The following is a 19,490-nucleotide window of genomic DNA, read 5'->3' on the forward strand; positions in this document are numbered from 1 at the left end:
AAAAAAAAAAAAAAAAAAAAAAAAAGAAACATACGTCGTACGTTCGGTCTGAGGAGGTGAACGAAAATGTTGTTAGCAAGAAATTATTCGTCCCAATTAGCGCTAAACGATTACTAACGCGCGCGCACGCTGTCGAAATCGCCGACGACGAACGAAACGATTTACTCGTCGTCAGTCGGAGTAACGGGTAATTCGCGACGAAAGTAGAAGGTAGGGGGGGCCGCTGTTCGAAAACGCTTCGTCTATTTTTACAAATTTCACCTACGCGCGAAAAGGCGTATCGACGCCAACGCGATCGCGATATTCGAAATAAAGGAAATCGGTATTTTCCTACCGGAAAACTATAGAGATCGTGTGTTTACGATCGCATCCGTTGTGATATTTCCTTATCGGTTATCAGTACGTACAACGGTGCGCGAGAAGCAGCGAACTCTCCCCAAGGACGCGATAAGGTGAAAATAATAAAATGAAACGAAGGAATATCGTCGAAATTCGGTCACGTTGTTGTCGTTGTTGTTCTCGTTGTTTCAAATATCGTAAAACGATCGCCGATCAAACACACCCGGTACGTGGGAGAGATCGGTGGCCGACGGAGTCCACGGAGCAAGTGGTGACCGTCTGGCCGGGGCACGAGGTCTGCGGGGCCTCCGGCTGGGTAAACGACGACGACGACGACGACGACGACGACGACGGCGGCGGCGGCGACGGTCCGCGGGTGATGCGGTCGCCGTTCGTTTTATAGTTTGTTCGGCTCGGTTCGGTGTGCGTCGTATTTCGTTGAGAGAGGCAACAGTATAAACTCCGTTGGCTAGCCGGTCGCGGGACTCCGACTTCGCTCGCCGTTGCAGTTTAAAAGTGGCGAGCGAACGCAAAGGACATCCCCGATCGCGCGGCGCGTTCGGTGAAGAAAACAAAAAGTAAAACACATCGCCACTCCGGAGATTCCTCGCAAGTGTCCGTACCACCGCAGTGATGACGATCTTCGACGAAGTTTAGTACGAACCCTCCCAAGTGAGTGATCATCGTCGGTCACCTTATACGCCGCGCGGTGTAGTAGTTACCGAGGGCTCGTTGCGTCGCCTACGAACAACTTTTCCCACCGTATCTTATCTCGATTGGCCGTAATCGAAACCGCTGCTGGCGCGTACTCCGCGCGCGCACAACCGTCTCTCACCTGGGAATCCGACACGTCGTGCGTCCGTACGAAATACGTAACACGCGGTCGCCGAGAACTACCGATGTAGTACCACCACTACCACCACTGCTACCCCTCGTTGTTACTGCTCGGACGATGCAACCGTACATCTCGTAACGCGATAAACGTTCTCAAAGTTCAAAAATCGTCGAAAGTTCGAAGACCGAAAACGGCGTAGCCAAGGCTTATCGGCGTCCGATAAGCGAATCGAAATCAATCGGTGTTCGTTCGTTCGTTCGAAACCGGAATGGTACGCTGCCTTTGATGTTCGTACGTATGTACGTACCACTCGTGTGCATATGATTTCTCCTTTGATCGGTCGGACGGACACTCGAAACATCGAACGGAGTGTTACTTTCTATCCGGTACAATAAAATCGGAGCCGTTGCCGTTATTCCTTTCGTTCTTTATGCCCCCCCCCCTCTCCACCCCCACCCACCTCCCCCCGTTTGCGATAGTTGCAAAACAGTGTGACTAACGACAAACGCGACATAAAGCCACACCGGATCATCCGAGTCGGATGACTCGCAACGTTCGAATGTGAACGGCGTTACGTTTTGTACCGTTCCTTCGCATCTAACGCGCTCGATGCAGACGTCATTTCACCGCAACAAGTCGATACGTACGTGCTCACTTATTAGTCTCGACATTCTTTTCCCGCATCTACTTCGTGTATACACGTATACATACATACATACGCACACATAGTCGTACTATACCGATTGCAATACACATCTGACGAACACATGAACGCGAAGCATCTGTTGGAAGCGCGCGTTTCGCTGTCGCGTTATCAACGTGGAAAGAAGAGAGTCGGGTCGGGTCTGACTCATTCGACGAATGAACGCCACGCACTCACGTAGTTACACACTCGCCCATTCAATCGCGTTCCGTCTGCTAACGTCCCCGTCCGTTTCATCGAGTCGCATCGACGGATCCGAAACGGTCCCTACTCGCGGCGCACCCCGATTAGATCTTCAATCGTCGATCTCGATCACCGTGTCACGTTTCGAGTAGCGAAATTTTTCAGTTATGACCAATGCGTACCGTACCGCCTACCCACCTACCTACCTACCTAACTACGTACGTACGGTGGGGCGAGTCGTCTGACTCACGTGGGTCACAGATCGGTTCCAAGGATTTTGAAAACCGGACCCGTTAAACGTACCTGGAAATTATCGCGCGGCGGGGGGGGGGGGGGGGGGGGCCCAGACTTAAGTCACCTGTACCGAACCGAATCCGCTCGTTTTATAGTTTCTCGTGTGTAATCCGAGTTTCCTTTTTCATCGCACCGATTCAGGAAGCACCCTTGCGGTAAAAGAGGCCCGAAACAGAGAGAGAGAGACAGAGAGAGAGAGAGAAAGAGCGACCGACCGGCGGCGATCATGGAATCTACGGACCGGTAGAAACTAGCCACTGTGATACGATCGCAAAGGGATTATTTCATTGTTTCGGGAAAGTATCGGTGAGAGGGACCGATAAGAAATGGAGGAGAAGCCGGTACCGAAACCGCGGTCCAATCTGACCCCCGAGAGTCGAGGAGTCGTCGTCCGATCGACGACGCCGGTTCCGGCCCCGCGAAATCTCCAATTTAACGCCGCGACGTCTACGCCGTCCCGTTCGACCAGTTCCAGCGAGTCGAGCTCCTCCGACAAAAGCGAGGAAGGTAAGCCCCGCGCAAACGTTAACGAACAGTCAGGCCGAACGAGAACGAGGCCCGAATTTTTACGGAGCATAAGCGGCTGCTCGAAGCAATTGAAAGATGAAATTTCAGAGAGGATGACCTCGAAGAGCAGATCGATGATATCGAGCACGAGGAACGCCAGTCTGAGATTGGAGAAATCGATGAAGAATCTGCTGACCCGCCGGCTGGCCGCCGTCAACGGCGAGGACCGCGGGCTTCCACCGGACGCTCCGCGGGGCGTCCCCGCCGCCGACCGGAAGCTCAAGGACGCCAAGTCGGCGCGTCATCAGGATCGTTGCGTCTCGATGCCTACCGACGACATATTCAACGGCATATCGTTCTACAGCCCGTTGGGCGCGACGCTGCGGAGCGTACGCAACGAGGTGGACCTGTCGACGATCAGGTACAGTCCGCCGCCGCCGGTTTACCCGCCGCCACCGCTGCCGGAGGAATCGATCTACGACGAGTTGCAATCGGTCACGTCCGGCAACAGCGGCGGCGGCGGCCGATACGACACCCTGAGTTCGACGGTATCGGCGAACCGCGACGTCGACCCCAACGACGACGCCTCGGACCTCCTGAGTTTCGGCAGAAGTCCCCAGGGCAGCGACTCGGACGCCAGTCTGAACAACGAGAGGGCGATCACCGCCGAGGTGCCCAAGAGGATACTGAGGTCCGACTCGTGGACGTTCTACGACGCGTTCGCACCGGCCTCGAAGAGGTTCGACGAGCTCGGCGTCGATCTCGAGATAACGCAGTCAGGCGCGGACGAGGGCGCCAACGAGCCTCCGATCGAGAAGAATCTGCTCAGGCTCTCGGACGTCGGCAGCGTGGTGTCCATACCGAACTCGCTCTACGAGAACTGGCTTCCCAAGGGGGGGACGCGAGTTCCCGACGACGAAATTCCGCCGTCCGTCGGCACGGGCGGCGGAAATTTTTCGCGGGAACACAGCAAATCGCTGCTGTTCGAGTTCGATCCGCTGTCGCGAACAACCGACGACAACATATACAGCAATTACGAGAACAACGACATGATGCTTCTCGAGGCGCTTCTGGCCACCAGCGATTCGCCGAGCAGCGCCGGCAGTTTCGCCGATCTCAGGGAAGAGGTGGAAGACGCCGAAGACGAAGCTTACCACGAGGTTACCGCGTACCGCGCGACGAACGACGACGAAGTCGTAGTCGCAGTCGACGACGACGACGACGACGATCGCGAGGAAACGGAAACGGAAACCGCCGCCGCCGAACCGCCGCCGGAACCGCCGCGGAGATACGACTCGTTGCCGAAAAACGAATACGACGAAGTCGAACTGGTCGAGGTACCGGACGCCGCGGTACGTCCGTCCGGTAAAAATCCACCCCTACTACCGAAACTATCGCAAATCGGGAAGAAACAGCCGGCCGTACCGCCCCGAAAACCATCCGTGAAGATCCACGTCGCGAAGAGTACCCGAGAAGTTCCGGCCCAAACGCAGCTGAAAATTCCCGACGACCTTCCGCCGCCGCCGCCGACGTCGCCCCCGTGTCCCCAAGTTGCCGAAGAAACTCGTACCTCGATGATGCGTAAATTGCAGAAAAAATTGAGACACGATTCCGTCGCGAGTATAAGACCGAACGTTATGAATTTCGTACGCGGCAGTAAATTGTTGTCCAGAAATCGCGATAACGCCAAAGATGTTGCTTCCGCGTCGAAACTCGAACGACCTACTTACACGGGTCACACGTCACCGGCCAAAAGGGGTATAGTTTATCGTCCCGGCGTAGGGATGGAGAGGACCAAGGACCTCGTACAAAGAGCCGCGGTCCTAGCGGACAAGAAATTATCCTTCTACGGGGACAAGGGACTCGCGGTTCTCAAGGAGACCGTCTCGCTGGAAACGGTGCACAGCGTGCATCTGCTGCAGGACGTCAAGTAAGTCCAACTAATTCAATAATAATAATAATAATAAGAACAATGACAATCATTCGGTCTGACGAACGATCGTCGAAGTGAACGTACCGACGTGTTTAGAGTAGCGCAACGCGACCGCACTGGACTGTTTAAGGAGACGCGATGCCCGCAATTGGTTGACCCCCGAGTGGCCAACGCGCCCGGGATTAGGGAACCCTAAATTTAATTCGGTGTCGGGGGGGGGGAACGAGGGGGGGGGCTGGACAACGCGTTTGAAATAAAACTGTTGTCGCGTTTATACTGGGGACTTTCCCCCGCGCAGAGGAAAGGACGATTTTATACGTGGGAATTCCAGGCGTTCGCCTCCTGTACGGTTTACTGACCCTCGCCGCATGACGTTTGGTCGCGAAGAGTCCTCCCCGACGCGACGACTTCAACCGACATTTGAGGTTCCGACGATTTCTCGGTGTTCGCGCGAAACGAACGAAAGTCAAACAAAAATTGCAACGATACGGTCATCGTATATAGAGAGAAAAAAAAATGTCTCGAACGACATCGGCAGCCGATTATTGATACCTAAGAAATTTTTGGACGATATTTTTCGCAGGGTGGTGGACGGCGAGGCGATGCACTGCATAGCCGTGAGCGGCGAGGGTCGTCCCGGGGTACACGTGTTTTACGTGAAAGGTGTTACGGAGAGGAGGATATGGGCCCAAAGGATCCTGGAAGCCTTGACCCCGGTATTCCCCGTCAGATACAGCTCCGAACTGACCAGAGTCGGCTGGGCCTATGTCAAGGTGAGAACGTCGTCTCTCTTTCTCTCTTTCTCTCTCTCTCTTTTTCTCTCTCTCTCGAGCGAGCGAATCTCCGGTGAAATTTGAAACCGCCCTCCCGCTCGTTCCACGAGACTCCACGGCGATGTATCGCGGTGGACGCGCGAAACGTGAGAATCGACTCCAGAGTAACGTGGAGCGAATAATCCTCGCCAAGGAAATCTACTTTCTACGATCAACGTATAGCGCGATAAATTTTACATCGATATCGTTCTCGCGACAATAAACGATACAATTTGGCGCGTGAACTTGATCCGCAAATTTCCTTCCTTCGGTGTATCATTCGGTATCCGTACCAACGGACCCCCAAAAATTGAAAGTATTCTTTCCGTCGTATCCTCTTCGTTTCTTTGTTTCTTTGTTTCTTTTCTTTTTCTATTTTTCTTTCATTTTTCCTTTTTTGGTTTTCGTCGACACAGGAGGGCGTAACGGGGACCTGGTTTCCTACGTGGCTTCTACTGCAACGGAGAAACCTGTTTTACACACGCTCGATCGACTCGACAGCCTCCAACTTCGAGCAATTAGATCTACGCAAGGCGCGCTGCATAGGTAAGAATTACAAAAGAGTACCCTATTACTCCGATAACTCTATACCCCACCCCCCCACACCCCGCGAGTGTCGGACGCAAGGAAAAATCTTCTCTCCTCGTCGCTCGCTTCATCTCCGACTCTCGGGAATTTCGATCCACCTGCGCTCCGCGGGACTCGCCGTAGTATATTTCTTCTTCTTTTCGATTTTTCTTTTTTTTTGTTTCTTTTTTGTTTGTTTGTTTTTTTTTTTTCTTTTTCTTCGATCGAAATCGGAGAAGTTCGTTACCTCCTCGCCGATGTCTTCCGCAACGTTTCCACGCGGAGGTTGCGGTTCGGAGACGCTATAAAAAAAAAAAAACAAAAAAAGAGGAACAAGAGCCGCGGTCACGGTAGAAATACTCCGTTCTCAATGCCGTTAGTTGTCCAGAAAAATGGTGTACGCGCCCTCCCGCGTAGCCAAAAAAAAAAGCAAAAAAAAAAACAAAAAGAGACATACATATAATATGTACTCTTATTCCCGTCCGCCATCGGACATCCGAGAAAAGCGTTTATACGCCGCGTCGGTTTTCTTCCCGAGGCTTTTTTTTTTTTTTCTTTGTCTTTGAAATAATTAATCAATTAATTTCGTTTCGTTTCGTTTCTTTCTCCGTCCGGGGCCCTTCCAGTACTGAGGGAACACGAGGGACCGACGAGCGAGGACGGCGGCATACCTGTGGTCGTTGTGGACGCGGGCGGCAGAGGTGCGTTGCACATAGCGTCACCCGGTTCGAGGGAGGCTCCGGTTTGGAAGCACGCTCTTTATCAGGCGGCTACCAGCTGCGGCCCTGGTATCGAGCAACAGCAGCTAACTCAGGACAACGTACCCGTGATCCTTGAAAAATGCATAAACTTCATCTACACCCACGGTGAGTGCTGAAGCGAAAGGATAAAAGAAAGAAAGAAAGAAAGAAAGAAAGAAAGAAAGAAAAGAGAGAAAAACAAAGAAAGAAACAAACGCAGATTCGCGGGCACTCGAAATACAATTTTTGCGCAGCTAATCGTATCACCGATGATCCATTTGATCTGGACACATCGTTGAAACGCGTAACGTCGTACAATGAAAAAGGAAAATGAAACGCGAATGACGCAATTCGTCATTGGTTTACCGGAAGTTTTGTTCTATACACGCCATTGAAATCGCACGGGATACACAACAGGTATATCGTACGTACGACTGTACGTATACACGTAAAGTAACGTGAAGTAAAATCATTCGCTAACAAAGGCGAATTCTGCACACGCTTATTCACGCTATACTTTTGAACGCGCGTACGATACACGCGCGTACAAGCGGAGTTCTCTCCCACGGCACCCGGTTACGCACCAGCTGATCCGTACGGACGATCGACGACGACGACGACGACGACGACGACGACGACGACGACGACGACGACGACGACGACGACGTCGATTTTTATGATTGTTTTTTTTTCTCTCTCTCCCCGTTAAATCTCATCGGATTTTCTCCGCACCGCAGGTATAATGTCCGAAGGTATATACCGTCACAGCGGTTCGAGCAGCGCGGTGACGCGTCTACTGGAGGCATTCCGCAAGGACGCGTGGGTAGCGCAGATCAGGAAGGTCAACTACACGGAGCACGACGTCGCCACGGTGCTCAGACGATTTTTGAGAGATCTGCCCGAACCACTTCTGCAAGCCAACGTACACGATCCACTGTGCAGAATCGTAGGTCAGTACGGGGATGACGCGGGGCGAGCGGAGTCGTTATTTTTGAAACGAAAGAAAAAAAAAAACAAAAAAAATAATATGAATCACCGGAGCAAACGGAATGAGAAACGCGCGGCAGCTGCGTGTATCTTGTTTTTCGCAACGCGTAGGTACATCGCTGAACGTAGCGTGGAAACCGTGTCGCTCGTTATTTTTTTTTTCGTTTTTATTTCATTTTTCTTTCGCCCGCGCTCGACGCTCGAGGAACTTTCCTTCCTCGATTGAATGCGGTGGGAGGAACGCAAGGCGGTTCCAATTTCACCTGGAGATCCAGACGGCGGCTCGACGTTCGCGTTGTATTCGAAAAATTTTCAAAACAATTAACGATGGAATGGAATGATCGATCGATCGATCGATTCATACCGGACGCGGCGGTGACCCGCGGGATAACGTCCGCGCGAAGTTGAACGATCTCCGTGAGACATGCGTTGTAATATCACCGGGACAACAGAGCGCGGGTATCGGTCGAGATAGAATCGACGTGTTGGTAAATAGGTGCGGAACGCGGGGTTGCGGAGGGGGGGGGGGGGGGGGGGCAATTCGACAACGACCGGCGATGAAAGCTTCTTCCTGCGATTACCGCCAATTGGCGTCATCGCGGAATTTTCGTCGAATCGACGACGACGACGCGCGCGCTCGCGATTTTTCACATACGAATTGACCGGTCAACCGATCTCCTTTGGATTTTCGCAAAAATAAAAAATAAAACGACAACATTTTCACGAACCCCCAAATTACAGACATGGAGAACGAGGACGATCGCGTTTCGAACTACAGAAATCACCTGGACACCCTAAAGCCCGTGGCCGGCGCGACTCTGCGCAAGATACTCGCCCATCTCCATTGTCTGAGTCAACAGAGCGCGAGGAATCGCATGACCGTCGGAAACCTATCGGCGGTATGGGGTCCGACCTTGATGCACGCCGGTGATACGAACGCCGACGACTGGAACCGGTCCGAGACGAGAGTCGTCGGTGACCTGATCACCCTGTACCCGAAACTCTACCAACTGTCGGCCGCCGACATGGCGAGGGAGGCGAAAATTCTCGAGGTCCTCGAGAGGCACCACGTGTCGAACAACAGGCCCAGGGCCGCGCCCTCGGGTGATCTGAAAATCTGGATCTACCTGATGGCCAGGGACGGAGAGTGCATCAACGTGACGGTGGGTAATTTTTTTGGTACATCTTTGTTTTGTTTTTCTGTTTTTTTTTTGTTTTTTTTTTGTCTCAACTTCAAAATCGGATCCCTTACGGCGACGGTAGTTTCGTTCAACGAATTCGCTCCCGTTCAAGATCGGTCCGCACAAAACCGCGTTCGACGTTTGCAAGGAATTGGCGGAGAGGACGGGCCGTCAACCCCACGAACTTTGTCTGGAGGAGTCGGCCCTCGGTGGCGACCTGGAACGTCCCCTGCATCACAACGAGAGCGTTCTGGAAACGGTGGCGAGGTGGGGATACTGGGACGTCGACGACAGGAAGGATAACGTCCTACTGCTCAAGAAGGACACCGTCTACAGCGACATCATACCTCTGGTAAGGTTGCGCGCGGGGCGACTGACGATATATTTTTTTCAACGCTTTTTATCGTACGATCGACGCGTACCGCGGCACACGTACGTACGCATCAATTTGTCGAGTTGCGTCGGTATGGGCGAAGCATCGCTGTGGAACTTCTTTGTTTTCGCCAATTTTCCCATTCGCTCGTATCAGCTAACGTGAGTCATAGGAACGTCGCGGTATCGGTACGGGGAAAACAGGATATTAACCAATTGGGGCTTACAGCTGCGTACGATGTACATGCATAAGAACAAGTTCAAATGCTATTTTTGACGTTGCGCATTTTGAAAAGGCTCGCGGTCGTTCGCGCGAAACGCGACGAATGTCGCAGATTCTCCGACCGGACGGTATACGTAGGTACGCGCGTACGTCGAGGGTAACAAAGAATTTTCTCCAGAAAACACGTTACAGGTAAATCCGCCGATGACGATATCGGGCGAGCTCAAATTCGCCGACACGAAATCGAAGAATTTCAAAAATTACCTCTTCGAGTTCAGCCGAGCGAAATTGTGCTGTTACAAGGACAAAATGTGCGCTTCGAAACTGTGGGAATGGAGAATAGAGGACATCGTGTGGTACATAGGGCACGAGTCCAAACGGAATCCGCGAATGGGGTGAGAAAAATATAATTGATCTCTAATCGATCCCCTACGTACGGAATCGTGCGAAATTTCGTCGCGATTGACGCGAAAGAATAAATAAATCAAAACAAAAAAAAAAAACGACTGTGAATTCGCCCCCTCGTTTCAGGTGGTCGATCACGTTTATACTGAAAAATGGAAAACCGAACAGGTGAGTGGCAAAAGCAAGGGGTAATTAATTACCGACAAACGTCTCATCGATTATTTTCTCATTCCTCCAGGTGCAAGGATACCCCATACTTCGGTTACACGTTGGCGGGGGCTTTGAAAGGTGAGGAGTATCGATGGTTGGCGGCTATGGTGTTCGGCGAATTTCAACTCAACTTACGACCGGCACCCGTCAACCTTATGGACCCTTGATCCTCCGAATAGCGAGGATCTGCGTGGGGTCGTGTCGCGGAATTTTCTCGAACGCCTGGGAGGGCGATAAAAAAAATTCAGACAAAAATTAGGACCACGTGGTAATTAGTGTTTAAGGATCGGTGACGCGGCCCGGAGAACGTCACGTTCGACGACGATGATGAAACGATACGTGCGATGACGTTCTCGGGGGGTTTTTTTTTTTTTTTTTTTTCTACGAGATTTGTAAATAACTTATTTTCTCATACGATTGAAAATTATTCGCGCTATTCGATACACGTTCACGTGTACGACTTGTATGAAAATAATACCGACAATGAGTATGTAAAGTGAAAAGTATCGAAGTACAGAGATATCAGTATTTTTATGATAATACCGCAGATATGGACGTTGTTTTAGCAAAAATTATGTAGAAAAAATGCATCGCATTTAAAAATTGTTGAACTTTTGTAACGATATAAAACGTCACTCGTACGACGCGATCGGTGCTATAATTATATACATACACGTAGGCGTAGATATAACAAATTTTTCCATCTTTTTTTTTTTTTTTTCTTTTCACGTACAACTTAGATACGTATATTTAGTACAATGGAAGTATTTGATCGGTTCCGATACCAAAGAAGAGAAGAGAAAAATGAAATAGAAGAAGAATTAGAAAATTGCCGAGTTCCTTGGCGAGCGATTGATGAATTGTTTTTTTTTTTTTTTTTTTTCAATCAAACTCGCAAGTTGCCAGATTATATTATTTTCGAGGTATTTGAAAATTTTATTGAAACGTCGTTAGAGTTAGTAGAAAATTGATTTATCGATCAATCGATAAATTAATCCTTCGACGAATAAGTGATGAACAATTACTGTTGCGTATTGTAATGTATATCGATGTAAAATATTAATCCATTTATTTGTATACTATAATAATATTAGGTATAAAAACCGTTACTATACATAGTTATAGTTTATACGAATCGCTTACACTTAAAAATTGTTTATTCTTTAATAAATTGTTTTTTTTTTTTTTATAAATAATATTGAGCTGCCATTTTTTTATTCTGTGCGTTAAATGAACACTTTTGACAATCATTTATCGTAAGATTAATAACTAGATGTTAATCGTATCGAAAAATTCTACGTGCGAAAGTTCGAAGATCTTTGAAAAACGAAGGAAACCTGAATTGAGAGAAAAACTTGTCGAATTCCAAAAAAGTATACAAATACAAAATTATTGGGTAATCATTTGTTTCTTTTTCTCTTCTCGACCAATCCTACGATCTAATGAGCATTCTTAAAAGGTCGAACGATTATTTAAACTCGAGATTCTTGAGCACTACCAATAATTACACAACCGTGAATCTTAATTCGCCTATCATATGGTCATAAATATATATATATAACTGCGATTACCTTAAAAAGTAATTAATTTTTATTTGGTCCGTTCCGTTCAATAACGCTCTCGATCGAATCTTGTTACGTAAATCCCGCGGCTGACAAGTAACTCGTTTCGATGAATGTACTGTACGTACATTCGTAAAATCGGGAGCGGTATCCCTCGGGATACCGTAATTTTCGTCGATCTCAAAAAATCCCCGAAACCGAAACGAGTCTAAGAATGTCGGTGTCATCGCCCGTTCACAGTCGGGTTATAAATCGGCCTCGCGATATTCACGTTCGTCGAATTTATCGTATTTGTTCTTACCGGAGTGTACTTGGACCTGGTGTCCCGGACGATCGCGTCCCTCGCGCAACAGTGGAGGTAGCAATACCATCCGGAAACTATAGCTCCCAGGGCGTTGCAGGTCGCTGAAAATATCAAAAGTATCGCGAGTATGCTCTCTACCTCGGGACAGTTGAGATCGACGTATCTGAGTACGGGCGATCTGGGTTCGGTACGGTAATCTCCCTTCGGACGGCAGGAGCAAGTCGCGTTGAGTACCCTGGCGGGTGAGCACTCCAATCCGGCGAGACGGGCCAAATGCATGGATGCGGAAACGCAGGCGACTATCGATGCCAGAGTCGCCAAACCGGATAGAAAAATACCGAGCACCTGGAATACGAAGACGTTAATCATCACCCCCGCCCCCCACCTTCGGCGGCCGATCGATTTCGCTTTACCTTGGTCGACGCGGCGCAAAAACCGCGATCCGACGACGAGTACTCTCTGCTGAAACAGCACAACAGACACGTGCCAAAACCGCCGGACAGCAGCAGCTGAAATTTCATTTTATTCGTCGTGAGCGAATCTTCGTTTTGACGACACTTTTTTTTTTTCTTCTTCTTCTTCTTCTTCTTCTTTCCACCGCTAACGAGTTAGCGAAGGCGTACGTAATAAAAGGTAAGGCAAAAAAAAAAGGTTGAAAATTATCTCACGGGAATTCCGCTCCAGTAGGGCACGTCCGTTACGGGGAGATTCGGTGCCCAAAGAAGCAACCACAGAGCCAAAGCGGTCACCGCTAGACCGAAAATAGTCTGCACAGCGGCGAGCGTCCTGGCGAGTACGCGATGTCGCAGGAGCGGCGGATGCGATTTTCTCGGTACTGAAAAAGCAAGCGGAAAAATAATCGTTAACGCTCGTCGCTCGCGTGCGATTCGGACGTCGTGTGCGCGGCGAGCGAGCGAAGCGATCGTCGGAAACTTCTGACCGGCTGCTGCTCGGCTCTCTCGCCTCCTTTTCACGCGCCTATATACAGAGTTTCTAATCCGACTTGTTAAAAGTACGACGTTCCCTCAGCCTCCCCCCCGGGTATCTCCGTAAAAGACGGCGATCACCCGGTTAAATCCGCTCGATCTCCGTCCTTGCCTTCTACGGAGAGAAGGATCCGATTCCTCGCACCTACCGGCCGCCCGAACGTTTTTTACCCCCCTCTCGTACGAATCATGCTCGTCGAGCCGTTTCCGTCCGCCTCGTCAAACGCTGCAATTGCGTCACGAGCGCGGAGTACGGAGTACCTATACGGAATATCACGAGATTTCGAGACTAGAAGTGACCTTTTTTTTTTCGAAAACTTTTCGTCCCTCCCACGACGAACCCCGAGCACCCCCGAGGTTATTATCGTCGGGTGTAAGTCTAATTGTCGGCGACGGACACGTGACGCATCGGGGTCAAGATTGTTTAGAAATTCCGATCACCGCCTTTTGTAACAACGGCTGAGGTAGATAAGAGGCACGTAGATACGCGGGAAAACGCGGTATACACACGGCTTGGCTTTTCTCCTTTTGTTCCAAAGAATTCGCGTGCCGAGTGTCTATGTGAATTCGACAAAATTGGGATAATAGATTTCCATTGTTGGGTTGTGAATAGGTACCACGCGATCCGGAGGGTTCCTAGATTCAAAATCGTTGCTCCTACGTGTATACGACGAATGGGGGAGGGTGGGAGGGGGGAGGGAGGGAGGGAGCTAAAGAAAAGAAGAACTGGATGAAAATAAAAATCCAGAGAAAAAGGGGGGGGAGAAAGAAAAAAAAAATAAAAACAAAAATTCGGCTCCCCGACGCTCCGGGAGGCGATGAGACTGATGTGACACGGAAATGAAAATGGAAAGCAACGGTGTGCCACGGTGCCACTCGTGGCTGTGCTTTAAATATAATGTCGTTATGGAACACACGTAGCCGTACGTGAGTACAATTTCAGTTCCGGTCGTCGATACAACTCCACGAGCTTCCTCGTACAATTAACGTAGATATTTTGTCTAATTTTTTTCAAAAAGAAAAAAAAAAAAAAAAGGAACTCAACGATCGAGAAAATCACGAAGTTACCGAGTACGTACGACGTTCGAAGTAAAAAAAAGAGGAAACGACGACAATCGTAGTCCTCGTTACTCCGTCGAAAAATCTATTTCGTTTTAGGGGTAAAATTTTGTTGCCTCGACGCGCACAGGGGAGGGTTTTGCGGATTTATCGTTTCGTTTCACTCCGTTTCCCTAATCGCTTTGCGATACCCAATCGCTGTTTATTCGTGAACGTACGTATTACATACGTACGTACATACATATACTTCGCATCACCGTCGTGTACCAAAACCGCGCGCGACCGAATTAGTCGCTACCTATTTAATTTTTCGTTTCGTCGAGCATCGGGCCATGAACTAATTACACACGCGCGCACACGCTCCCTGATAGGGAGGGGAGGGGAGGGGAGGGAGGGGGAATAATTGTGCGATCTACAAAACGCTCTCGGTAAACAACGCCGAAATAGTTTCGGTAAAAATTAACCGAACGCGATCGCTGTACGGGTACACCCGAATTTTGTGTACTTGGAAATATGAACAAAAAAAAAAAAAAAATCGCAAAAACGGCGATGAAAACGATTTACGCTGAAAAAAGAATTGTATAAAAAAAAAAAAAAAAAAAAAAAAAAAAGGGGAAAAAACTTTCTACAACTTTCTCCATCCGGACCAACAATGATACGGGATCGACGTAACGAGACGTTGGATCGGATTGAAGGAAAAGAGGAAAGAAAAAAAAAAAAAAACATTAAAACCAGGAAAGGAGAGAAAAAACTGAAAATTGAAAGGGTGTTGAATAATTCCGTGCGGGTGGGCTGTTTATAATACAGAGCTGAGTTTGGATTTTTTTTAGCTTTGCGACACACGTATACTATATGTATATATAGGTAAACTATCGCGACGTTTATCTGCACCAATCTGCATACCAGTTTTACGATACATACGTATATTTACGTAGCTGTACGTAAGTGTTGAGTATAATGCACGCGGGTTCTCGTATCACACGCGCCATTACGCGCGCGACCCGGAGAATCAAGTTTCCAACATGCACGCGTAAAACGAGGCGCCCGTGTCACGTGGTTTTTACGTACGTACGTACATAAGTACGTACATGCGTGCAACGATTACCGGGTATGTCCACATCGCTCTGAGCGCGATTAAAATTGAAATGAGGAAGAACGAAATTAAGCTACTCTACTACGGCGTGTCGCGCGCTTCGCGAATAACCGTCGCCTATCCATGTGTACGATATGAACTCTCGTCGCATGCTTATACATATGTATGTATCATAATTAACGTTTTCCCCAATAACTGTTATATCCCTATCAGTTTTGCCAAAATTCCTATGAACATACCGGATTCTGTTGCCCGGCGGCCGATCTTTCTTTCCTTTCCTTCTTTTTCCTATACATTTACGAATCATCTCACGCACTTTTGTATTTTAGAATTATTGTGGATAAAAAAAAAATTTCTCACAGTTTACGCAATAAAACATATTTTACGTACCAAAGTGGGTATACATATACGTTGTACGTATTTCGCAATTAATCGCGCGATGGCGTTGATATTTTTTTCGTCGACAAATTTTCAATTTTATCATTCGAATAACCTCGATGACCTCTCGTGCACGTATTTACGTACACGTGATAACGAATTGTGTGTGTGTGTGTATAAAAACATACATACAATACGTATGCGAACATCTCGGGGATCCACGGATTCGAAAATTGGCTTCGCACGTGGCCTTTGGTCTGTCAGATTCTCGTGAATCACCAATATCATATTGTACGGGACGTCGATAATCTTGACCGTAAGACTGCGCGACACGTTTCCTGTCTAATCCAGGGAGGGGGGAGTGGGGGGGGGCTAAGGGATTTTCCCTAAGCAAGTACCGTAAACCGATTTTCCTTCCGAGAAGGATCGCCGAAAAGGACATAAGATTTACGATACACACAGGATATAAGTATGGATAAGTATGAATTTCAAACTCACCGTGAAACGACATTTACCCTATCGAACGAAGACACCAAAATCTTCGAATCTTTTTTCAAACTCAATCGTCGATGATTTTCCAAAGTGAAAAAAAAAAAAAAAAAAAACAACAATTTCCAAATCTACCGGAGAATATCTTAACAACGATATCTATTTTTTTTTTGTTTTTTTTTTTTTTCAATTATATACCATCGATCGTCTCACCGTTTCCCGTCCTGTTCATAACGATCATCCTGCTGTGCCTGAGGGAATTCCTCGTGGGTGTGTGACGTCCGGCGATCTGCGAGGTCGCCAGATTAACGGGAACGGTGGTGGAGAGACAATTGGCCATCGACGGAGCACGACCCAGCTGCGGATCGACCCTCTCCTTCTCGAGCCGGAAGATCTTACCGATGTGTCCGGTGGAGACGGCGCCTGGTATTTAGGAGGAATAAAAATATTCCCGAAGGAAACCACGAGAGAGAGAGAAAAGAGAAAAAAAAAAAAAAAAAAACCCCCTCAAAGACGAAACGGGACAAACGGTGTGGACACAAGTATTATGACATACAGGTACGCCGTAGCGCATCACATTTGGATGCAGGTGTCACATATATATATACCGGGTGGAAAATTTCCCTTACCGATCACCTTCGGGCTCTGAATCCTGGCGACGTTTCCAGCGCTTACCGCGCTGCTGACTCTGTTGTTCCTCGGCATCATGAGGGATGATGATCCGTCGTCCCTGACTTGATTCAAATTACCTGCGCTAACCGCGGACGAAACGCACGGCGGCATCGCTCCAACTTCCTTCAAAAGAAATGTTAAAAAACAAACGTACGGTTAATTATTATTAGTTTCTCTCCGTATTCGTTTCTTCGGTTTTTTTTTGTTTTTTTTTTTTTTTTGATAATTGAAATAACACGATTCTAGCCGTATCTCGATCTCACCTTGAAATTGTCGTAGAAACTGACGGGGCGACTTCTGGTTAACGACTGACCCTCCATCGCGCCGTACTCGAGTACATCCCCCGGTGGAAGGGAAGAACCTCGGTTGAGGGTGTGCTGCGCGCGCGTCTCCGATGTCATTTTTAAATCGAGTAACACTTTCAAGCTTCCCGCTTCCGGTATTCCAGTTTTATTTTCAGACCGAACTATACTTATATATACACACACCTCTCTCGCTATACTACTAACGATGTACCAGAAATATAATGGAAACGTAAAATGGGGAATTTATACTGTAACCGGATTGCGACGCGTCGTCGTCAACGTGTCTTCTTCGTCGTCGTCGTCATCGTGCCCTCCTCCCACGTCGCGATCCTCCCGGCGATTCGTCGATTTTCTTTTTTTTTCTTTTTTTTTTTTTACCTTTCTCTTTTATCCTTTTCCTTCCGCACCCTCAGCTTCGATCGATCGCCTGTGTATCGCAGAAAAAAAGATAGAAAACGTAACGAATACCGGGGTGGATCGAAGAAACTAAAAAAATTATCGGCTACCCCAAAAATCGATGAAATTACCGATAGAAGATTCCGAACTTTTGGAATCGTCTGCGGTGAATTTTATGCAAAAAAATGGCCTTTTTTTAGCGTCCCACGGACCCCTAGGGAAATTCAAAAAAACCTAATCCTCGCACGGTGAATTTTCTATCAGCGGCGACACATCTTCGACTTTGGGATTCGCCGACAATTTTTAGTTTCTTCGGATCCACGCGAATAAATACGTAATAAAATTCTGAGGCCCGTGTACAATTTCGTTTGAGATCGACGCACGCGTATAGATCACCGGTGAGTTGAATGATGGATGCGTGAATTGCATTTTATATATATACATAGGTATAAAACTCTGCGAATACAAAGCTCTCTACTTTATTGGTTTGTTCGAATAGAACGTATCGTAGAGGACGTATAAGTACACAGATATACAGTGGCCCCCACCGTTATATTCCGGGTATGTAGGTACGATATAAATTGATCTAGTCGAAAAAGAAGCTCCACGGAGGACCGTACGCGCTACGTGTGTGTGTACAGTACGTTGTACAGTGTGATATACGCGCGTCTAAGGGCCACGTGTCTCAGCCACGTGCGCGACCGATCTGTCAAGAGCGATCCCAGAAATACTTCGATTCGAAATTTAAGGTGACTTGATCCGGGGAAAAAACGTTGGAACAACGGATGATCCGAACGCGATGGAAAACCATCTATTTTCATACACTGTAATGTGTAAATGGGAAAGAAAAAATGGTAGAAAAATTGTCGGAAGAACGAAGGGAAGGAGATCGTTGTTTACGTTGAGCGACGGATGCTGCCGCAGTTTCTGACTCGATTATCGATTCTCAGTTTTTAATCGCAATTTTGTTGATTATAAAATTTTCATTCGTCGAGGTCGGAAAACAGTTTGAATTTCTGTTAAACGAAGTTGAATAAGATCTGTACGCATAATTTAACCACTTGAAACGTTATCGTATATTCTTTCGCACCAATTGAGAATTGAATTACACTGCCGTGCGTGACATTGTACGATTCCAAAGAGCGCGCCAACGCGAAATACTTCCGATAAAAACCTACGCACAATTTAATGTTTTTTTTCTTTCAAACATACCGGAAAAATTTTTATTCCTTTTTTTTCTTATTGCTCCGACACTTCAACGTTAATTATCACGAAACTGAAATATACCGTGCAGCAATACAATTATGCAAAGAAATGTTGTCAGAAATTTATTTATTCGATTTGTCATCGGACAATAAACCCCCCCCAAAAAAAGAACTCGAATGCACGCTTGACATTTCTCATTATTGAAAATTAATGATAATCAACACGTTTTCGTGCGATATACATATGTACGTACATTGTCACGGTACATAATAAAGATAGGAGTATATGTACAACATATGTATAGGTATATGTACGCGCAGTCCAGACATTAGGTATTGCGTTTGGCGCGCGGCCGGGAAACTCTGACGAAAGAAGAATACCTACATAGGTATATAGTTGTAATTAAGTACGCACACACTCTAACGCGCGCACCTAGAAATGCGTAAGAGTTGCGTAGGTATGTGTGACACAGAAAAAGAGAAAAAGAAATGACAAAAAAAAAGAGAGGGAAGTCGGTAAGATGAGAAGACACGATTGAAATAAAATTGAACTTTTAGATTACGAATAAGTAACGGGGGGAAAAAAAAAAAAAAAAAAACTGCGTTACCTTTTTTTGATAAAGACCGATAAACGATCGATCGGAAAAATCTGTCCAATTTATAATACGTTTCTTCGATAACGTAATCGAAAACTCGTCGAAATTATTCCCCACCCCACCGCACCACGCACACTCCGCTGGTGTAATTTGG

At 47.6% G+C, this 19,490-nt stretch overlaps 2 protein-coding genes across 4 annotated transcripts; one reads left to right on the top strand and one right to left on the bottom strand.

The window, feature by feature from the left end:
- The first annotated feature begins 875 nt into the window (after positions 1 to 875).
- LOC105684996 lies at positions 876 to 11,985 on the top strand. Of its 3 annotated transcripts, none has more exons than XM_048659334.1 (12): positions 877 to 1,011; positions 2,496 to 2,861; positions 2,958 to 4,791; positions 5,378 to 5,567; positions 6,023 to 6,152; positions 6,800 to 7,039; positions 7,651 to 7,863; positions 8,642 to 9,063; positions 9,194 to 9,433; positions 9,869 to 10,071; positions 10,208 to 10,249; positions 10,320 to 11,985. In XM_048659334.1, exons 2-12 carry the CDS (start codon positions 2,681 to 2,683, stop codon positions 10,456 to 10,458), a joined length of 3,834 nt encoding a protein of 1,277 aa, XP_048515291.1. In that variant the 5' UTR covers positions 877 to 1,011; positions 2,496 to 2,680; the 3' UTR covers positions 10,459 to 11,985. The 3 variants fall into 3 exon arrangements, with proteins under 3 accessions (XP_012254197.2, XP_048515291.1, XP_048515292.1); XM_048659335.1 differs by having other exon boundaries at positions 2,970 to 4,791; XM_012398774.3 differs by having other exon boundaries at positions 876 to 1,011; positions 2,496 to 4,791.
- LOC105684997 lies at positions 11,014 to 17,235 on the bottom strand. Its single transcript, XM_048659350.1, has 6 exons — positions 17,098 to 17,235; positions 16,792 to 16,957; positions 16,376 to 16,585; positions 12,826 to 12,992; positions 12,571 to 12,666; positions 11,014 to 12,502 (listed from the first exon to the last, which is right to left on the bottom strand). Exons 1-6 carry the CDS (start codon positions 17,233 to 17,235, stop codon positions 12,077 to 12,079), a joined length of 1,203 nt encoding a protein of 400 aa, XP_048515307.1. The 3' UTR covers positions 11,014 to 12,076.
- Positions 17,236 to 19,490: the final 2,255 nt, after the last annotated feature.

The sequence above is a fragment of the Athalia rosae genome, chromosome 8 (genome assembly GCF_917208135.1).
Source record: "Athalia rosae chromosome 8, iyAthRosa1.1, whole genome shotgun sequence".
Classification (NCBI taxonomy): Eukaryota; Metazoa; Arthropoda; class Insecta; order Hymenoptera; family Athaliidae; genus Athalia; species Athalia rosae.